The 18355-nt window shown below is 29.7% G+C and overlaps 2 protein-coding genes across 7 annotated transcripts in view; both read right to left on the bottom strand.

Moving 5' to 3' along the window:
• The window catches only part of LOC142324940 (uncharacterized), a 120367-nt gene extending 115095 nt beyond the window's left edge, over positions 1-5272 (bottom strand). For all 3 annotated transcript variants that reach the window (XM_075366096.1, XM_075366097.1, XM_075366098.1), the window contains exon 1: positions 5146-5272. The gene's annotated coding sequence lies outside the window, so the exon portion shown is untranslated. The remainder of the gene's footprint in view (positions 1-5145) is intronic.
• A 12026-nt stretch (positions 5273-17298) lies between these two features.
• The window catches only part of LOC142324939 (uncharacterized), a 69091-nt gene continuing 68034 nt past the window's right edge, over positions 17299-18355 (bottom strand). For all 4 annotated transcript variants that reach the window (XM_075366091.1, XM_075366092.1, XM_075366094.1 and 1 more), the window contains one exon: positions 17299-17823. In XM_075366091.1, coding sequence (XP_075222206.1) covers positions 17622-17823 — 202 coding nt within the window. In that variant the 3' untranslated portion in view covers positions 17299-17621. The remainder of the gene's footprint in view (positions 17824-18355) is intronic.

Below are 18355 nucleotides of genomic sequence, written 5' to 3'. Positions count from 1 at the left end.
TTACAGTTTTAGTTTACTACATACATATCTACTTCACTTGTCCACATAATTGCCATTCAGTTCTAGGCACTCTTCGTAACACTACACTGGTTTCTTTAAGCTCTCTGCATATAAGTTCACCGCTTGGGAATCGAACCGGTTGACAATGGCAGTCTTGAATTCGTCGTTTTCAAACAGTTATCCAACAAGCCACTTTTTGAACTGTAAGAAGAGAAAGTAGTCGATAGGTGCAAGGTCAGGACTATATGGAGGGTGGCCAAAAAGTTTCCAACGAAAATCTTCTTTTTGGTTAAGGCAGCGGTGTGAGGACGCCTCGTAGAAAAATGGGAAGACAATTTAACCCTACAAATTTTTAATAAAGATGATATGGAAACTGTAATAATTACACACATGTGATGTGGTTATTTTAATACAACAAAATAATACTTCCAGATTCAGTAAGCATAATCGGAAAAGTCAAGGAAGAAATATTAGCAGAAGAACAGGATGGTTTACATACACAATTGTCTTGTTTTTTTTTGCTAATGTATTTTTGTATAAACAGCTGCATCAAAAGCATTTCTGTGAATGTATGGTTTATTTTTTGTAATATATATACCCTAATTCCTTCCTACCGGTTCTTTGGTAAAAACAATCTGTCAGTTTATATCAAAGAGTGAAATCAATCAGGAAGAATTTATGAAAATACTAATAAGTGCTGGGAAATCAGTAGATCTACTTAATCTATGAAAATAAATACTGAAAAATTTAATAGGCCATTTTATTTTACTTCTAATGTGAATATTGATCGGTTGAGATTTTTTTTTTTCTTTAACTGCAAATTTTGTCAACACAATACATATTTATTCAGTACTCGTAGATAAATAAATTATTAGATGAGAAATGAAAGGAAGCATTCATTGAAAGTGAGATCAACGTATTAATTTAAAAAACACATTCAACAAGAAAAACAAGAAGCGACTTGAAAACTTAAATTATACTGTTTAAATGAGACCAAGGATGATTATTTATTATTTATGAATTGTTATATAATTACTTGTAAGTTTTCTATATACTGATGTTTTAATGTGGTTGTCCTTGTTTATTTTGATATTGACATATCTAAATAATTAAACATTCTATTATTTTCTATTCCAAATATTAATTTTAAATTTTCATATAAGAACTAAACTTGTTTAATATTATTACAAGTTCATTGTTTATTATCAGGCTACATATAGTAAGAATATCAACCATGTACATATTAAAACTTTGTGTATTAGTTATGCCATGCATTAATTTACTCTCAAAATCCTGTAAATATATTTCTGACATAATTGTTGATAATCGAAATCCCATAGGTAAGGTATCTTTTTTGTGTATACTATTTGTTATTAAATTCAAAATGGTTTTGTTGACATATTTCTTATAATAGTGATGATCTTTAATAAATTTTGGATGTTCTTGGTTACTTTTTATTATTATTATATTTATGATATGCTAGGATACAAAATAGTTGTTGATAACTAACCATTCCATTGTCTTTATTTACATTTTACCTATTTAATTTACTTCCTAATTCATAAGAATTTTTTATAATTTTTTAAATGTATTAGGTAAATTCATTTTATTAATAAGAATTTTATCTCTTGTTTGGATGTAACTGAGAGTAGATTTAGAATTGATTAAAGGTCACATTGGGATGTTTAATTTATGAATATTTGGTAGCCTGGTTAATTTACGAGCAATCTGTTTAAAAGAATATAATCTAGAATGTTATTTAAATTATTATTATTATTATAGTAAAAACTGGTCTGAATTTTTTTGTTTCAACTTTTGTTAAACTTTTTGTTACTTTTAGAAATCTGTAGTCCGGTAATTAATTTCCTCAATTTATTTTTATTAACAGTATATTGTTTCGTTAAGTTATATTTTTCAACTGTCATAATAACCAGTGTATTTTTTTTATCTAATTCTACTATTAAAAGATAGTATTTCATTTTTCTTTTAAATGGTAACTTGGGGTTCCCACAGAATTTTAAGATTCATTTTTCCTGACTTTTACTTACTTTTCCTGACCAATTAAGTAAAAGTTTCCTGACCCTCATAATGTTATGCTATTGCTGTTTACTCTGCAAAATACATAGATATTTTATTTTTTGTAGACTCCCACCGTCCCCATAGCTGCCCGACTCATGCCCTTTTTTATTATTTATTATTATATTCAATTTTAAAGTTTATTTTTTAATTATTTGTTTACATTATACATTAAAAATTAGGCTATTTTATGATAAATCGTTTCGGTAAATTACACTACAAAGTAAAGAAAAAAACAATTAACAAGTTTTTTGAATAAAAATGAGCATCATGGTAACTAAAAGTAACACAGATAAGAATAAAAACTAACTAAAGCAATTTTTTAAAATAATTAGCTGCACCTAAGATTCCTAAAAGTTTTTTTATAAAAAACTAGCCTACATTATTTTTCAAAGTAAACAAAACCAATATTTAATAACTTGTTTGCATAAAAATTCTAACACAGATTTCAATTTAATAAAGAATGATCACAAATTAAAAAAAAAAAGAAGAAAATCACTGACACTAAAAGTAATAAATACAGATATGGAAACTAGAACAAACACCTTATTTGTACAGAAAATAAACGTTATTAACATTTACTTGACAAATATTTGGTCATTATTATTCTAGCTTATTTGCAGAATGCCATCAAAGTATGGTGCAAGGTCATGATTAATGACAGAGCATTTAGTAGTTCTAAGCTGGAATTTTGGTGTGCTATACAACTATCAGGAAACATAGTTTTAAAAGTTACACCAACACTATCATATAAACTTAAGGATAACTTATTTTGTACATTAAGAACCCACATAATCTTCGCCTTAGAAACATCATCTTTATAACAAAAAGAAGAAATTGTATTGTCATTTTGTATAAATAATGTCAAGGACTCAAACGTATCATTTGCTGCTGAAATGGTATTACTCTCATGAGAAGAGCCAGGCAAAGAACACACAGATGAATCACGACCACCGTTCTCACAACTGTTTATCAAAGTTGTCTACAGAGTTGAAGTACCAATGCGAAATAAAATGTTTTCGGTAAAGGCTGGAAATGCCTTATCTTAATTATTTTATGATACTGCTTTCCTTTACTGTACGAAGGAACTGCCTTTCGGCCCATATTGCCTGGTCCAAAATGTTTTTTTTACACACATCACAAAAAAACATGATTCACATTTTCCTCTTCCAAACCGGCTGAATTCTGGATGTAAGTTTATATCTAACCACTGATCAAACAGAGTCTTTTTAGATGCCAATTACTTAAAAGCAATTACTTATCTAAAGTGCAAAAAAAAATTCATGGCAATGAGAGAAATTCCAAGAAAACTGTTAACCTTTAAATTTTTCAATGTTAAATTTTTGTTAAAATTTCAACAGTGAAAAAATTAATTATAATTTGGAATATTCCTCCTTTAATATAAAAGAATAGTTGGGGAAGTAAGAACAAGGCATATTAATGGCTGCTTGAAGCACATAGTTGCATGTGCTGGGCGATGGGATCACCACTTCCTGATGCCAGCCAGGCAAGTATATCAAATATATATTATGGCAATACTTAAAAAATACTTTATTAATAACTAGCATAATATTAAATCGGTAACAAAAATAAAATTCTCTGAAATTTTTTGCAATTTTTCCTTATCAATTTTTTCTAAAAATTTTGGCTTTTCCTGGCATATCCTGCCTGTGGGAACCATGCAAATTATTTATTTATTGATAAATGGTTTATTAGTAAATTTTGATTTTTAGTTTTTTGGATATTGTTTAATACAAATTAAAATTATTATTAATTAATTAAAATGAAATATATTAGAAAAATATTACATATAAATACATACAAAATTTCAATTTGATAAACCACCACGCAGTGTTTGGGGGAGACTGTCTTATAAAAACTGCAACACATTGCAGCACTTGTATAAATTAATATGCAATTTTCATTATTTTAAATTTTTATTTTTAAAATGTTATTATATAATTATTTCAATCACGACTGCGGATGTGAAAACCTCAGGTGATGTGAAAGAATGACCTGCCCACTGAGGAACAGCAGTACAAAATAAACAACCATATCCAAAAAAAATTTTAAGCAGTGGAATCTTTCTTTTTCCTGTTTAGCCTCTGGGAATTACTGTTCAGATGTTACTTCAGAGGATGAATAAGGATATGTATGACTGTAAATCAGGTGTAGCCGTATACAGTCTCAGTTCAACCATTCCTGAGTTGTTTGGTTAACTGAAACCTGACCACCAAAGAACACCAGTACCCATGATCTAGTATTCAATTCGGCATAAAAGTAATTGCCTTTACTAGGACTTGAACGGTGGAACTCTCGACTTCCAAATCAGTTGATTTGGAAAGATGCATACACCATTAGATCAACCCAATAAGCAGTAGAATATAATACCCATACAGCTCACAATTTCTCAAGATATAAGGGCATACTTACAAGGATACAGCAGCACACTACCAATTAACAATTTTGTGTTGGCCGGCTTACATATATGGTAAAACAAAAATTAATTATTTTCTCTCCAGCAACCAGAGTTGCACAAAAATAGGTGCAGTTTTCCTATAGGTTCTTCATACATTTCAGAAACTGTTGGAATGAGAAGTATCCAACTGAACTACAACCTCTCAGCCAGACATACAAGCTATATTAAAGTCTACAACAATAAAATGTAAAAGTACATAATTTAACGTTTTTAAAAAAATACCACTGCAGTGAATAAGGGTGCTAAAGTAATACAAAAAAATGTATACATAACATAAAGGGCAATAATAAAGTGTTACAATATCATTAAAGAAAGATAACATTAGTTTTATGTTAAAATCTGCTTACACTTCTTTGAAGTCTTCAGTAATAATATTTTTGTTAAAGATAAATTATTTCATTATAAAATAAATAATTAAGAAATTACAGCGACTAGAAGTGAATTACAAAGATGTCACAATAAAATTTACTTCGTAAACAAGAAACTAGCATATTTAATTCTTGTAAATGGTTGTATTTAAATCAGTCTTTTCGATAAATTTACATAAAAACGTTAAAATATGAATTTAAAAAAACGTGTAAATATCATACCTCGTGCAGTAACTGACGAACTTGTATAAACAGATTAAGGTATTCTAAGACCAATGAACAATAATAGATAAAAATATACTAGATTACGATAAATATATAGATTAGATTACTCAAATATCACGAAGCAAAATAATAACCGCCAAATTTGATAAAAATTTCAGTTATATTGAGGTTATGAGTACACTAATTCAAACTACTTAGGACTGACTACCACACTACCTAACGGTTTTACATAAAACTATTGGTTTGAATATACGAAGCATTACTTTCATCATGAAACGTCATGTTACTTTCTTGTTACAACTTTCATCATGATACGAAGTATAAAGTCAACACCCCTTCATATCAGTGGTTTGCTTACCATTACGTTAATTTCAAGACAGTTCCATTCGTCGCACACCATATGTCATATTCTTATTTTTTTTAGGTGTTGAGGAAATCAATGTTATTCCAACATTTCTACCACCCCGAGACCGCTATTTCTTCGTGCTGACATTCCCACCGAGAAGGAAAGAAGGTTCTTGCGTGAATAAAAAAACTTATCTAAAGTGTTAATGCATCATTAAACATGTTCTTAAACTATCATCAGTAGATTATTTTTTCTGACACCTGAGCTAAGCTTATATTTCTTCTGAGCAAGTTTCAACTAACTCACCACAACATTATACGATAAACCTAGAACTACTACTTCTTTCTTCTTTGACTTAATTTCCTCAAAGGCTTAAGACTTCTATCGTAGATTATGACGATAATTAATCTATTGTTAAAATAACTGCCACATGAATATCACCTCGAGCTCCATTGTAAGCGACACCTGGAGAACAGTTACAAAGTTTTTCAGTAAATGAAATACCATTTTATTTACTTAATCACTACTAATTTGTTTACAAAATTCGAAACAGAAATTCAGATTGCATAATATAAAAATTTATACAAATCTAATCTAAAAAAATGTATGCATCGAGCAGGAACAGAAACTTAAAAATTAAATTCATCATAAATGAAAATTTCTAATAAGATAAAAGTCGACCTCATAAGAATTTATTTTTTCATTCAGATATAAATGCAAAATATATAAAATGATAACAGAAAATAGCCTTTAAAACTAATCAGCCTCTATCCTTGCGGTAGCAATATGACCTCTTACTATCTCAAGGATCTCTTATGTCTAGCTAACATTTCTTCAACTAAGATTTTCTCAATTAAGTAGTGTCCATACGCTATTGTATCTATTTTATATTCTCACACGAATCATTTATCATTATATAGTGACAGAGCTTTCTTACACTAACTGATAACATAAATTCTATGTTCGTAATCAACTATACTTGATATATGAGACTGCTGTATTAAAGAGGCAGTGTTTATACATTTCACGTTCCAACATCTCTTTCCGTTGACTTATCGCCGTCATCATTATACTCTATTAAACGCGAGTCTTTCTTGCAATAAACTGTTCAGCATCACAACCATGAAATACCAGATATATCTTAGTCCGGTATCGGTTTGGCAGAAGGCCCAGCAAGATTCATCAAATGAATCTCTTTAAAAAATGTTCAGTTTCGGTTAGATTGCGTTTAACAGCGAGTCTGTATCCGTAATGAGAAATCTTATTAGAACATTTATCGCGTTTGAACATAATATTAGTTCAACTTCCTTGACTTTGTCACAGCAAAAACGTTTTACAGGATGCCCAAAATGGTTTGTCATTTATTTAGAGTGTATGTATGTTTGTTCCACTGTAGCAGCTCAATAGCTGAACCGATTTAGATTATGACTCCGCGTTGGAATCTACGTTACTGGAGTGTCATAAACTATATATATATATATATATATATATATATATATATAAATCATACTGTAAACAAATACTATACACAAAATTGTCACCTGCATGCTCTTCAATTAACCTATATTAGTAATTTCCTATATTAATGAGCAACGTTATTTTTTAGCAGTCATATTTAATATTTATCTCTTGTTCGTTGTAGGAATGGTAGCATGTGATTAAAGGACTATCGTTTAACCGTACAAATTTCCTCCTGCAAGTAACCAAGTCGAATTCGTTTCTCACATTCTCAATCGTTTTACCCCATACACAATTAATCAATAGTTTACACATTTTTTCCAGATTCCACTTTCGTTTCCTAAAGTGATCTATAACACGGGTGGCCAACTTTTCTGTATATAAGATCGACTTTTTATCTTAAAAGTGTGTCGCAATCGACTTGTTGTCATAGGCGTAGTCTATGGATGAAGAAGGGGTGTGAAACTAAGGGGTGTACTATGTTTATACACTGTGTTTCAGTATAAGGTGCATTCCAGCGAGGTATGGGTAGATAAGTAAAATATATTATTTTTTAATTCACTTATTAAGTTTTCGAGATATAGGCTCATGAAGAAAATAAATTTCCAGACCCAAATTTGATAGCAGCATTCCGTACATGCGGTACCTAAAAAATTCGATTTTCCAACACTTTTTCAAGATAGATTTTTACTAACTTAAAATGCAATTTAATTTTTTTATCAACTGCAATGTATAAGTTGTACCATTTGTTCGTAAATATGAAAAATTTGTTATAAAAATGCATAGTATGGCTGATAATTTGATTCAATATTTCACTTTCGCGTTTTTTTGGGCCAGGAAAATTTATAATGAAAGAATAATATGACTTACTTTTTGCTAATCTATCAATAGCTCTCTGAGTACACCTCATACTGAAATATAGATATACGGGTTATCTATCTACGTAAAAAACAACAACAATAATTATTTAAAGGGCCAAAAACTCACGCCCAGGGGAATTAAAAGAACATGGATAATTATTAACAATATTTATTAATTCAAAGTAGCTACAGATAAAGACAGATTTAGAATTTACTTTGTTGCCTTAACATTAATCGTAATGGGAAGACTGAGTTTGCATGTCTCTAACCAAGGAATCATAATAAGGTGTATATCCTGACAGAGATTATAATAATGAGTCTTCAGTATGGGAATCAGTCAGGATAGAACGTTGTTTAGTCTGCGTTGCGTTCGGTTACAAGTGTAACACATAAGGCAAAATGTATTGTGCTGGGTGGGCGGAGATCGCAGTGTCAGGCTGTCAGAATTCTAGGAATTTATGACCTTGGCAAATTCCCAGAATGTATTAAACTATTGCTGGAAAGTTTTGTTTTCTACAACCGCTTCAAAGTCCATGGTACCCGGAATTCCACCCCAGGCATTGCGAGCGATCGACGATCGACCAAAATTGGCCTCGCGATCGACTTGGCCGCCCCTGATCTATAACATAATATTTTAAGCATGAAGACTGTCACATCCCTATGCATTTTCTTGGGTACCATACCTTGCTTAAGATAGAATTTCATATTTCTTTATTGAACGACATAATTCGTAGATTTTTTCTGCTTTTGTCTTATCTAATTGCTAATCATAGGATCGTTAGCTGTGGCGTATCGGTTGGGAATGATCGAGAACCCTACTAGTATTCCTTTTCCGTCGAATAGATGCGTAATCTGATCAGTTAACAGCCGTAACTCGACTACGGTTTTCTTCAGAACAACGTACCACGAGAAGTTAGGAGTTAAAAGGAAATGGATCGGATTTACACTAGTCAATCCATTAGTTTGTTTGCGCACCCTTTCGAACACTTCACCGTGTAGCAGTACACCCAACCTCATGTAGAGATCGTAATAGTCCCCAAGAATCGAAAATTTATTTCACACTAATTGTGTATGCTGGTAATCGGAATCGCTAATATATGTTTTATTCAAATCATCATAGAATGATCTTTAAGCGGGAGTTTTGTAACATTTAAGACAGACACCTACGTTATATATATATATATATATAGATAAATGTCTTTTCTTAGTAACAAAAATCATTCGAGATTTTGATTCTCTGATTTTCCTCCCTCATATTCAGCGGTTTTTCTATCAAGAGAATATCTTCAAATTTCTTTTTCACCTCCCATAAACGAAATAGGAATTTTTCAACTATGTAATCTTTATCGTCCTGTGCTCTGTATACTAGCGATTAGGTTGGTTACAGTAAGTTTTGTACAGGCTTCATCTAACTAGTTTCGCGCTTTGGTTCTGCGATATCACAAACAACTCAAAATCGGCATTTATGACAAACGGTACCTGTAATTGATGAATTTCAATATTAGATACAAAGTGGTGGAGACAGAATGGACAACGAACGGAGTATTCAAAGGCGTTATTGTATTTAGTCATTCCAGAGACCAATCGGGACAGTCCGTTATAGCCATCTTTCATATTGATAAACGTAAAATAAGAGCAGACTCTATCCAGATCAATGAGCAGCAACAGGTTGACAATGTGCTGTCACTAGCGAAAATCGCTTAGACGTTCTATGTAAATATCCTTTTCTTTAAAAGAATCATCCGTAATATCATAGCAGTATACCTTTGCACTAGTATCTGGATTCAGTTTTTCAAACCTATCAATATCTACCAATCAATACATGGTCTCTGCCAGACTGATCGAATAAATTAAACTGACGTACCACAAGAAGAGTTTCTTGCAAATCACCCAACCACTGCCTCTTTTGTTATTTTTTCAAACGTTTGGATGATTTTGTCATATGAAACATCGTAATGTTTATACATCTCAATTTCGTTTTTACCTACGTTTAGCATGAAGCGATTCTTGCTGCAAAACGCGTATTCAACAGTTTCACGTTGTTTGTTGTCTTTACTTCAACTGAACATACAATTGTACATTACCTTTGAATTTTTACTATACTTTCGGACACGTCAACTTTTATACTACCGAGGAATATCGGTCAGTAAATCATCGTATTTTAACCGCTCACATTCCGTTTGTATTCATCAGTTCACTATTTACGTACCGATTAACGGTTGAAGGCGATTTTTAATCTGCAACAACAGTAAGCCCGTTTCACACACCCTTGTGTTTCAATCATTAAATACAAACACATTTTCCGTTAATTCATTAATTATACTTTTAATAATACCTTCCATATCACCGTTCCTACGCAGTTCTATATTCTCTATTTTACGTTGTTTATTATTTACTTTTCTCTTTATAAAGTTCTTTCTTTTGTACAGCCGTAGATGGTAATTTCATACTTACATTCTAGTAATGAACTGAAAAAATAAGGTTTTAAAAAACCCACTTATATCGAGAACTCTTTTTTGAACTCGGTTACAAAAAAAAGTAAAATGTGTTTTACCTGAGTTCATAACAAGAGAATCTTCTCAACATAACCCGAATGTGTTTGTATATATGCAGTTTTAAAAATTTGGAATATATTTCCATATTAATTTGGAACATATTTGTATATTCCGGTATACGAATAATGTAATCTTTAAAAAATATTTTCCTTTGTTCTATTGTTTTTATTGCCAACTGTTAGTTGTATTTTTATTATGCTTTTAATTAAATCGAATACGAATGTGATATTTGAATAAAAATATTTCTTGAGTAATTTATTTTTTTATTACAAAATCTCCAATTACTTTTGTAATCGGTAATAATATGTTTACATTCTAACTATTATCAGTTACACTTGATATACCTCTGTTTTTGTATGCTATCTAACGTTATACAAATCTTTTTTTAAATGATCTGTTTGTTTTACCAAAATAAATATTATATTCATTGCACTTAATTTTGCAAAATTCCTCTCTATTATTTTTTAAATATTTTATATGATTATTTGGTAATTTATACTTATCTCTATCATACACATTAATAATTTTTTTGTAATTTTTAATTGTGCAATTGAATTTTAGAATTCAATTCTAAGGCTGGAATGAATACACCAATGCATTAATCACCACTATTGTACTAAATAAATATTTATTTCCAAAATTACTTTGTGTTGTAGAAAAACTTATTTGCAAAAGAAGGCTCAACAATGCGATCACCTACATCTGCAATTATGTTTGAAATATTTACAAGATTTTGAAAATAAAATAGTTGATAGTATATTAAATACACACCAAATGTTATTGTGGGTAAGATTATTCATTGATCTCAATTTATTTAATTTTACATTTTTGGTTTTATACCTTCATATAAACATAATTCAAAAAACAGCTTAAAAGAAACTGCTTAGGCGAAGGCATTTGGGAGCGTTTTACTTTAGTTTTTTGAATTTTCACGGGAAAAACTTTGAATATTTAAACAGTATGAGGCCAAATATCATTTTGCTATTATAATCCAATATTAAGCATTAATGAAAAAAAAAAATTCAGTAAAAGTAACGCAGAATCTTTTGTTTTAAAATATTCTACATAAGTTAAAGTAATTTATAATTGTACTAACTTGCTCTTCCATGTAAATTAATTTCATAAAAATTGTTATGTTGAAAAACATAACAATACATTTGTCAATAGTTTGTGTCACATATAATCAAACAATACATCCAATATTACAATACATTTAAATTCTTATCACTCATGGTCATAAAAAAATTAATATATAAAAACATGATACTTAAAGCTATTCATTGCAATAAAACAAACTGCAATATTTAATGGTTTTGATGATGAAATCATAGAAAAAGGTTTACAAAAATATACAATTATAATTATACTAAAATACAACAGCAAAGAAAAACACAAAGATTAATAATAATAGTTTATACCTAAAACACAATTAAAATAATAGAAAAAATTATTGTGTATATGATAAAAATAAATATAACAGCATATAAACCTAATAAGTAATTATTATATTATCCAAAATTCACAAGATGCTATGAAAATTGATTATTGGAAATTCATATGGTAAATTTAACTCTTCTACTTGTTGTGTTTCGGTGGTTTATATACTATTTAATTTTATTACACAGTGGTCAATAAATTTATGAATTGATTTTCAACAAAAATATATAAATGTGATATGTATTATACCTTTTTCAACCTAACAATTTTTATGAAATTAATTTACTTTGCAGAGCAAGTAGTACAATTTATAAATTACTTTAACTTAAGTGGAATATTTTTAAATGAAAGATTGTGCGTTACTTTTACTGAAATTTTTTTTTTTTTTTCATTAATGCTTAACATTGGATTATAATAGCAAAATGATATTTGGCCTCATACTGTTTAAATATTCAAAGTTTTTCCCATGAAAATTAAAAAAAATTTAAGTAAAAAAAAATACACGCTCCCAAATGCCTTCGCATAAATAGTCTCTTTTAAGATGTTTTTTGAATTATGTTTATCTGAAGGTATAAAAAAATTCTGGACAAATTTCACTAAAAAATTCTACATATAAAATAAAACAAATTGAGATATCAATAAATAAAAATACAAAACATTAAAATGTAAAAATCTCAATTTTTATTTTAGATTAGCTGAGCTCTGTGGCAGCGATTGCATCTCTGCCTTTTCATCTGGACTGAGTCCCAGTCAGGCAAGAAATTTTTTCACTTGCTACGAAAGCTTTAGTTCATTATCATCCACTTACCACTGTTAAAGGGTGACAGCCAAAATAAAACAGATGTAGAGGAGTAAAATGCTGTTGAGTTTTCTATCCTTCAAGTCAAGTTACAGACATTCTTCACACCGATCTCCATTACAGAGTGGTACAGCCTTTCATCTGGTGATCCCAGATTCAAACTCTGGTCAGGAGTGGCATTTTTCGTAATGTTGCAAAAATTTCATTTCTATACTTCCACATACAAGATTCTGTGGTGAATTAATTTATCAAACAATAACACCACCTACACATTATTCTGGGAAATCAATTTTTAGATATTTTATTGTGTCAAAAGCACTTTCATTTAAAAGTTGACACCAAATTATTTTTTTTTAGGACCGTTTTTTCATTTAGAACAATAAGTCTCAAACTCATTTCTGCTATAGGTCATTTTTAGTGATAATATGATTTTCACAGGCCACAAAAAATTTTTTCATATATTATATACTGATTCTGGATTCTGTTAACATAAGCAGGATAATTAAAACTCACATGTAATTAATATTTAAATTTTTATTCATAACTACAGAATAAGTAATTAAATCATACATAACAATTATGCTAAATTCTATTTAAAAATTAAATATTTAATGTATTTATGAAAATAATTGTTTTCCTGGAAACCTGCCAGCAATTATTATCCCCTACTAGTTTTTCAATATCAGGATTCAGACTGGGAACATAGGTTGAGTAACAACCTAAATTGTATGTCAAAAATATGTTTATCATCAGTCTTGATCTTTACAGCATTTTGTTTAACTTCATACATAAAAATAATTGCTCACATAAGTACATGCTCCCAAAGTATCACACATACTTTGCACAGCAAATGTTTTAATCTCTGGATATTTTTCAACTAAGAATATATTATTATTAGAATTAATTCCAGTTGAATCAAAGTGGGAGCTTTTTTGATTTCAAATGAAAAAGGTGTAACAAAAAGAGAAGACTTATCTTGTAAATTTAAAAGTTTATCCAATTCATTTTTGATTTCCTAAATTTGTCACAATACTGGGAGAAAGTGCAATTTTGATTTTGTATTTGTTAACTGCTCACATGTAGGTAAAATGGATCAAAACATATTTTTTAAACAATTGTTTTTGTACAAAACTTCCAACTGCATCATGCATATTCATTACTAACATATTTTTGCCTTGCAATGTAATTGTAAAATTATTGAGGTTACTTGTAATTAAGTTAAAGATGCCAGATTTTATAACAAGTATTTTTTATAACAGAAAATTTTATAAGCAAATAAAATTTATTTATAATTTTGTGGCATGATAACCACCAAACTTCTTCATAGTAAGGAAGGTTGTATTCAGATTCTAAATATTAAAGAAAAGAAATAAATTTCCGATGATTGAGTGCTCCCACTCAAATAAAGTTGATTGTTTTTGTTACAATTTTCAATACGTCATCCTCATTTTTACTTCCTTGTACGAAGTAAAGGAAGAATTGTGATCTCAAAAAATGGTGGTTTTCAGATTTCAACGGAAATAACCATTTTGACCATCCCTGAATCCATTTTGACTAGTTTTGGTGTGATGTCTGTATCTCGCATAACTTAAAAATGATTAGCCACAGGATGTTGAAATTTTGGATTTAGGAATGTTAACATCCTAGTTATGCACTCCCTTTTTGATTGCAATCGATTGAACCAAGTGTCCAAAAAAGCCCAAATATTTGGATTTTGGACTTTTTCTTAACTGCAGTAATAAGCCCTCAATGAAGGCTTATCAACAGTATATCATTATTTCCATTAGTGAAATAAAATTTTACATATGAAGGCCGTTTGGAAAGTAACCTCCATTTTGTTATAAATAAAACACAGTTGCAGGTAAATACATTTTATTACATACATCTTAAACTATATCTTTCCTCTACTTATGTACCAGGGCTGTTTGGAAAGTAACCTCCATTTGGTTGTAAATAAATACATTTTAAAACTATATCTTTCCTCTACTTTTTAACATAATTACCATTTAAATTTAGGCACTTACCGTACCTTGTCACTAACTTAGAAATTCCGGCTGAAAAAAACCTCTCACCTGTTCCTTACTTATGGTAGCCTAACTTTTCCGTCACCGTCTCAAACAGTCCTGGAAATTTACGGGAATTCATTGGAAAGCTCAGAGATGGTATAACATCGATTTTCACACACTTTGGCATCAATCTTTTGAACCAGTTCATGATTGACCACATATGGATGGCTACTCCTTTCTTCATCCACTTTTGAATGAACAAACCCAATCCCATACAACTCCTTCGCTCATAATCTTTGGCCCATGCACAGCGCCAAGTTCCCAATGAATATTGTTTTGCCATGAGAAATCTTATAACAACACACACTTCACACTTTGCAGGGATTTTTATTGCAGTGCATGTTTTAACAAGCTATAGAAAATCAACAAGCGATCGCACAAACTTGCTACTGTCACAGCTGGACTCCTGTGCACGTCTGTACAAAAACTGTATTTCTACCCCAACTCCTTACCACATAGTGAGCAAACAAAGGTTACTTTCCGAACTGCCCTTGTATTTTTAAATTGTATATATGTAATAGATTTGGTGAAACATCTGATTATTTAATTGAAGATTATAATTTAGAACTGTATTATTTTTGTATTTTCTAGTTTAATTTTATTTAATTATTCTGGAATTTCTGTTTAATTTTATCTAGATTAAGGTTAACTACAGAGTGACTGAAAAATAGACCCTTATAAGAACATATACACTGAGGCATACATGACTAATCTTTAATAAATTGCAAAATATTCTATTCTTTTAGTTCATTACTCATGATATTGATGTACAATATTCTCCCTAAGTTGTAGTTATCATTTTGTTTATTTGTTTTTTGTTGTTCTTTGGTTTCATATAATTCTTCTGTCTCTTCTATCCTCTCAATCTTTTTATTCTTTCTTTGGTTTTAACATTCCTGATCTAGTAATACAAGCAATAAAGGGACTTTTACTATATCCTAATATTTCATGTAAGATTGCTGAATTAATAATTGTGTAAATATTTGATTTTAATAAAAACATACAAAAAATGTGTATGTAATTTAATATGTGTAAGGAAGTCATGTGGTCAGACTTTACCATACCTTGATGAATAAGCAGCGGAAAGCCATGGTTTTCAGTTTATCTGGGTATTCAGCTTGTAATTTTTTTATCAATTTTGACACAAATCATCAATTTTCACCTGTCATTCATTTAGTACAGTCAGCTGTTACAGACACAAGTCTGTCAAGTGGAAGCTTACACTTTTCTAATATGTTCAACACAGCATCAAAAATATCTTAGTGTCATAGTTCCAAGAAGAGTAATTTCCAACTCCAACAATTCTTCAGTATTCCCCAAGTTATCGCAAATACAAAGAGCAGCATCTCATATACCTGAACTTTCAAAAATTGGAATTTAAAAGAACAGGAGTTCTGTAGATAAATCCTGTAGTTGTGAAATAATTTTATCTGCCATTTCACTAATTCTCTCTACCACTGTATTTCTTGATAATGAAATATCGCAAAATGATTGCACTTTTCCTGGGCGAACAATTTCAGCTGCTTTAATCATATATTCTTTGACTAATGAAACAAGAATGATTTTGATGTTTTGCTAACAAACAGCTTATTTCATTTCTTACTACTTTTAATTTTTCTTTTCTTGACTGGAGTTGAAAATGGCATTTATAAATTCTGTGGTTGAAATTAAAATATAATAAATTGTGACATAGAAACTTAGTAAAAATTAAATTATTTTTTCAATAAAATTAAACAAAAGGCTGCATTTGAAACTTGGTCACCAGTGCCTGCCTCATAGTGTATGACAAGTTGCGCAAAGAAAGCGTATACAATAGCAACACAGAAAAATTACCACTGCAACAGCTATTTGCTACTTCCCACCATACAGTACAGTTTACTTAATTCTATTTCTGAACATCACGGGCCTCAAAAAATCCGTTAAAGGCCACATATGACCCACAGGTCATAAGTTATTGATCTCATGATCTATATAAACTGGCATTGCTTGTTTCCTGAATAAGTAAATTATTTCACTTAAATCATATAAATAATAAGAGATATAACACATGTCATAACAGAATTGCCTTACCATAATACGAAATGAAATTGTTGTGAAAATGGTTATGTATATTATATTGCTTTAATGCAATCTACCAAATTAAATTTCTTACATTGACCACCAAATTTCATGGCAACCTAATATGAATTCTTATAGATACTGTAGACGAGAATTTTTTCCCAAAGCATAAACTTTATTGATATGCTCATTTTTCAGTACTAAATGTAAGATTACATTTGTAGTATGATATTTTTCCCTTGACTGTTCCCTCTGATTTCCATTTCCCCGATAATGTGAATAATAATAAGATATTATTCACATTATCAGGGAAATGGAAAAGAGAGGAAACAGTCAAGGGAAAAATATCATACAACAAATGTAATTCTTTTTTTATCATTTAAGTAAGTCTTATACCATGTATCTGGTTAAAAGTAACCTAATTCAGTAAAAATATAACTGTGATAAAGGCCACCAGAATAGCCATTAAAAGCAATCTAAAGACCTTTCAGTAAACCATGGAATATAAGGAAAATTCATTACACAATTGTCTCATAAAAAGAGAATGTACAAATAAAATATAGAAAACTAATAGATTCAAACATAAATTTTATTCTGATACATGTTACTGCAATGTTCATCTTTATTACTTATATTATTAATACATAAATAACATTTTCGTAAAAAATACAAAAATAATTAATCATGAGACAGAAAATAATGTAAAACAATGTATACATTATACATGAATGCAGCAATAACTACAATTCATGGACGTTAAGTGAGCACACTTTTTTCAGTAATATTTTATGTCCCATGCTGTACACTTATTCCATTACTAAATCCAATTTGAAAGGAATGTTTACAACAAATGAAAATTTCTATCTGAAGAATGTTATCAGTCGTTACGGTAATTTAAAATTTACGACTGATTGATCCCAAAGGCTGCTTGTAAGCATCAAATCTATCGGCACCGTACATACTATTTGATGACATGCCTACAGGTCCTAAAACAGATATTGAGGGTGTATTCGAGTAGACTCCAGAACTCATACTTGATTGTGCAGTACGACTAGTCAAATTGTTCATAGAACCACCACTATTGTTCGAAATCCACCTGCACAACATCAGAAAATTATAAGCCAGGTTAGAGAAATAATATTTTGGTTATTTGCATGACAGAAAGTGTAAATTTCCTATTATTTCAGTAAAAAAGGCATCCTTTATAACAAAATCAACTCAGGTTTTCAAAATCAATTCTTAAAATCTAGTTGAGGTTGGTTAAACTGTCTCCTGCAACTTTTATTCAAAAAATACGAAAAATTTTAAACACGTTAATGTGAATAGTTTTTTTTTTACCAATATTACTCTTTCAGTCATACAAAAATGCAGAATATTTTTTATAGATATATTTACATTTTACAAACATAGAGAAAATATGAGATACATTGTCTTATTTCCAAATGACAAATGTTTCCTTGTATGATTTATGTTTAACAGTTTCATTCATAAATACAAAGAGAACATGTGAACATTTTAATGTCAAGAATGATTTAATGTTATAGAAATAGAATTCTGATAATTCAAAGCTGACTTCAATAATAACTACACTGTTCAATTTTGCTTAAGACACCCATGATGTATTATTT

The sequence above is a fragment of the Lycorma delicatula genome, chromosome 5 (assembly GCF_047948215.1).
Source record: "Lycorma delicatula isolate Av1 chromosome 5, ASM4794821v1, whole genome shotgun sequence".
In the NCBI taxonomy this organism is placed as follows: domain Eukaryota; kingdom Metazoa; phylum Arthropoda; class Insecta; order Hemiptera; family Fulgoridae; genus Lycorma; species Lycorma delicatula.
The sequence above is the reverse complement of the archived record's forward strand: the minus strand, read 5'-3'. Positions and strand labels throughout refer to the sequence as shown.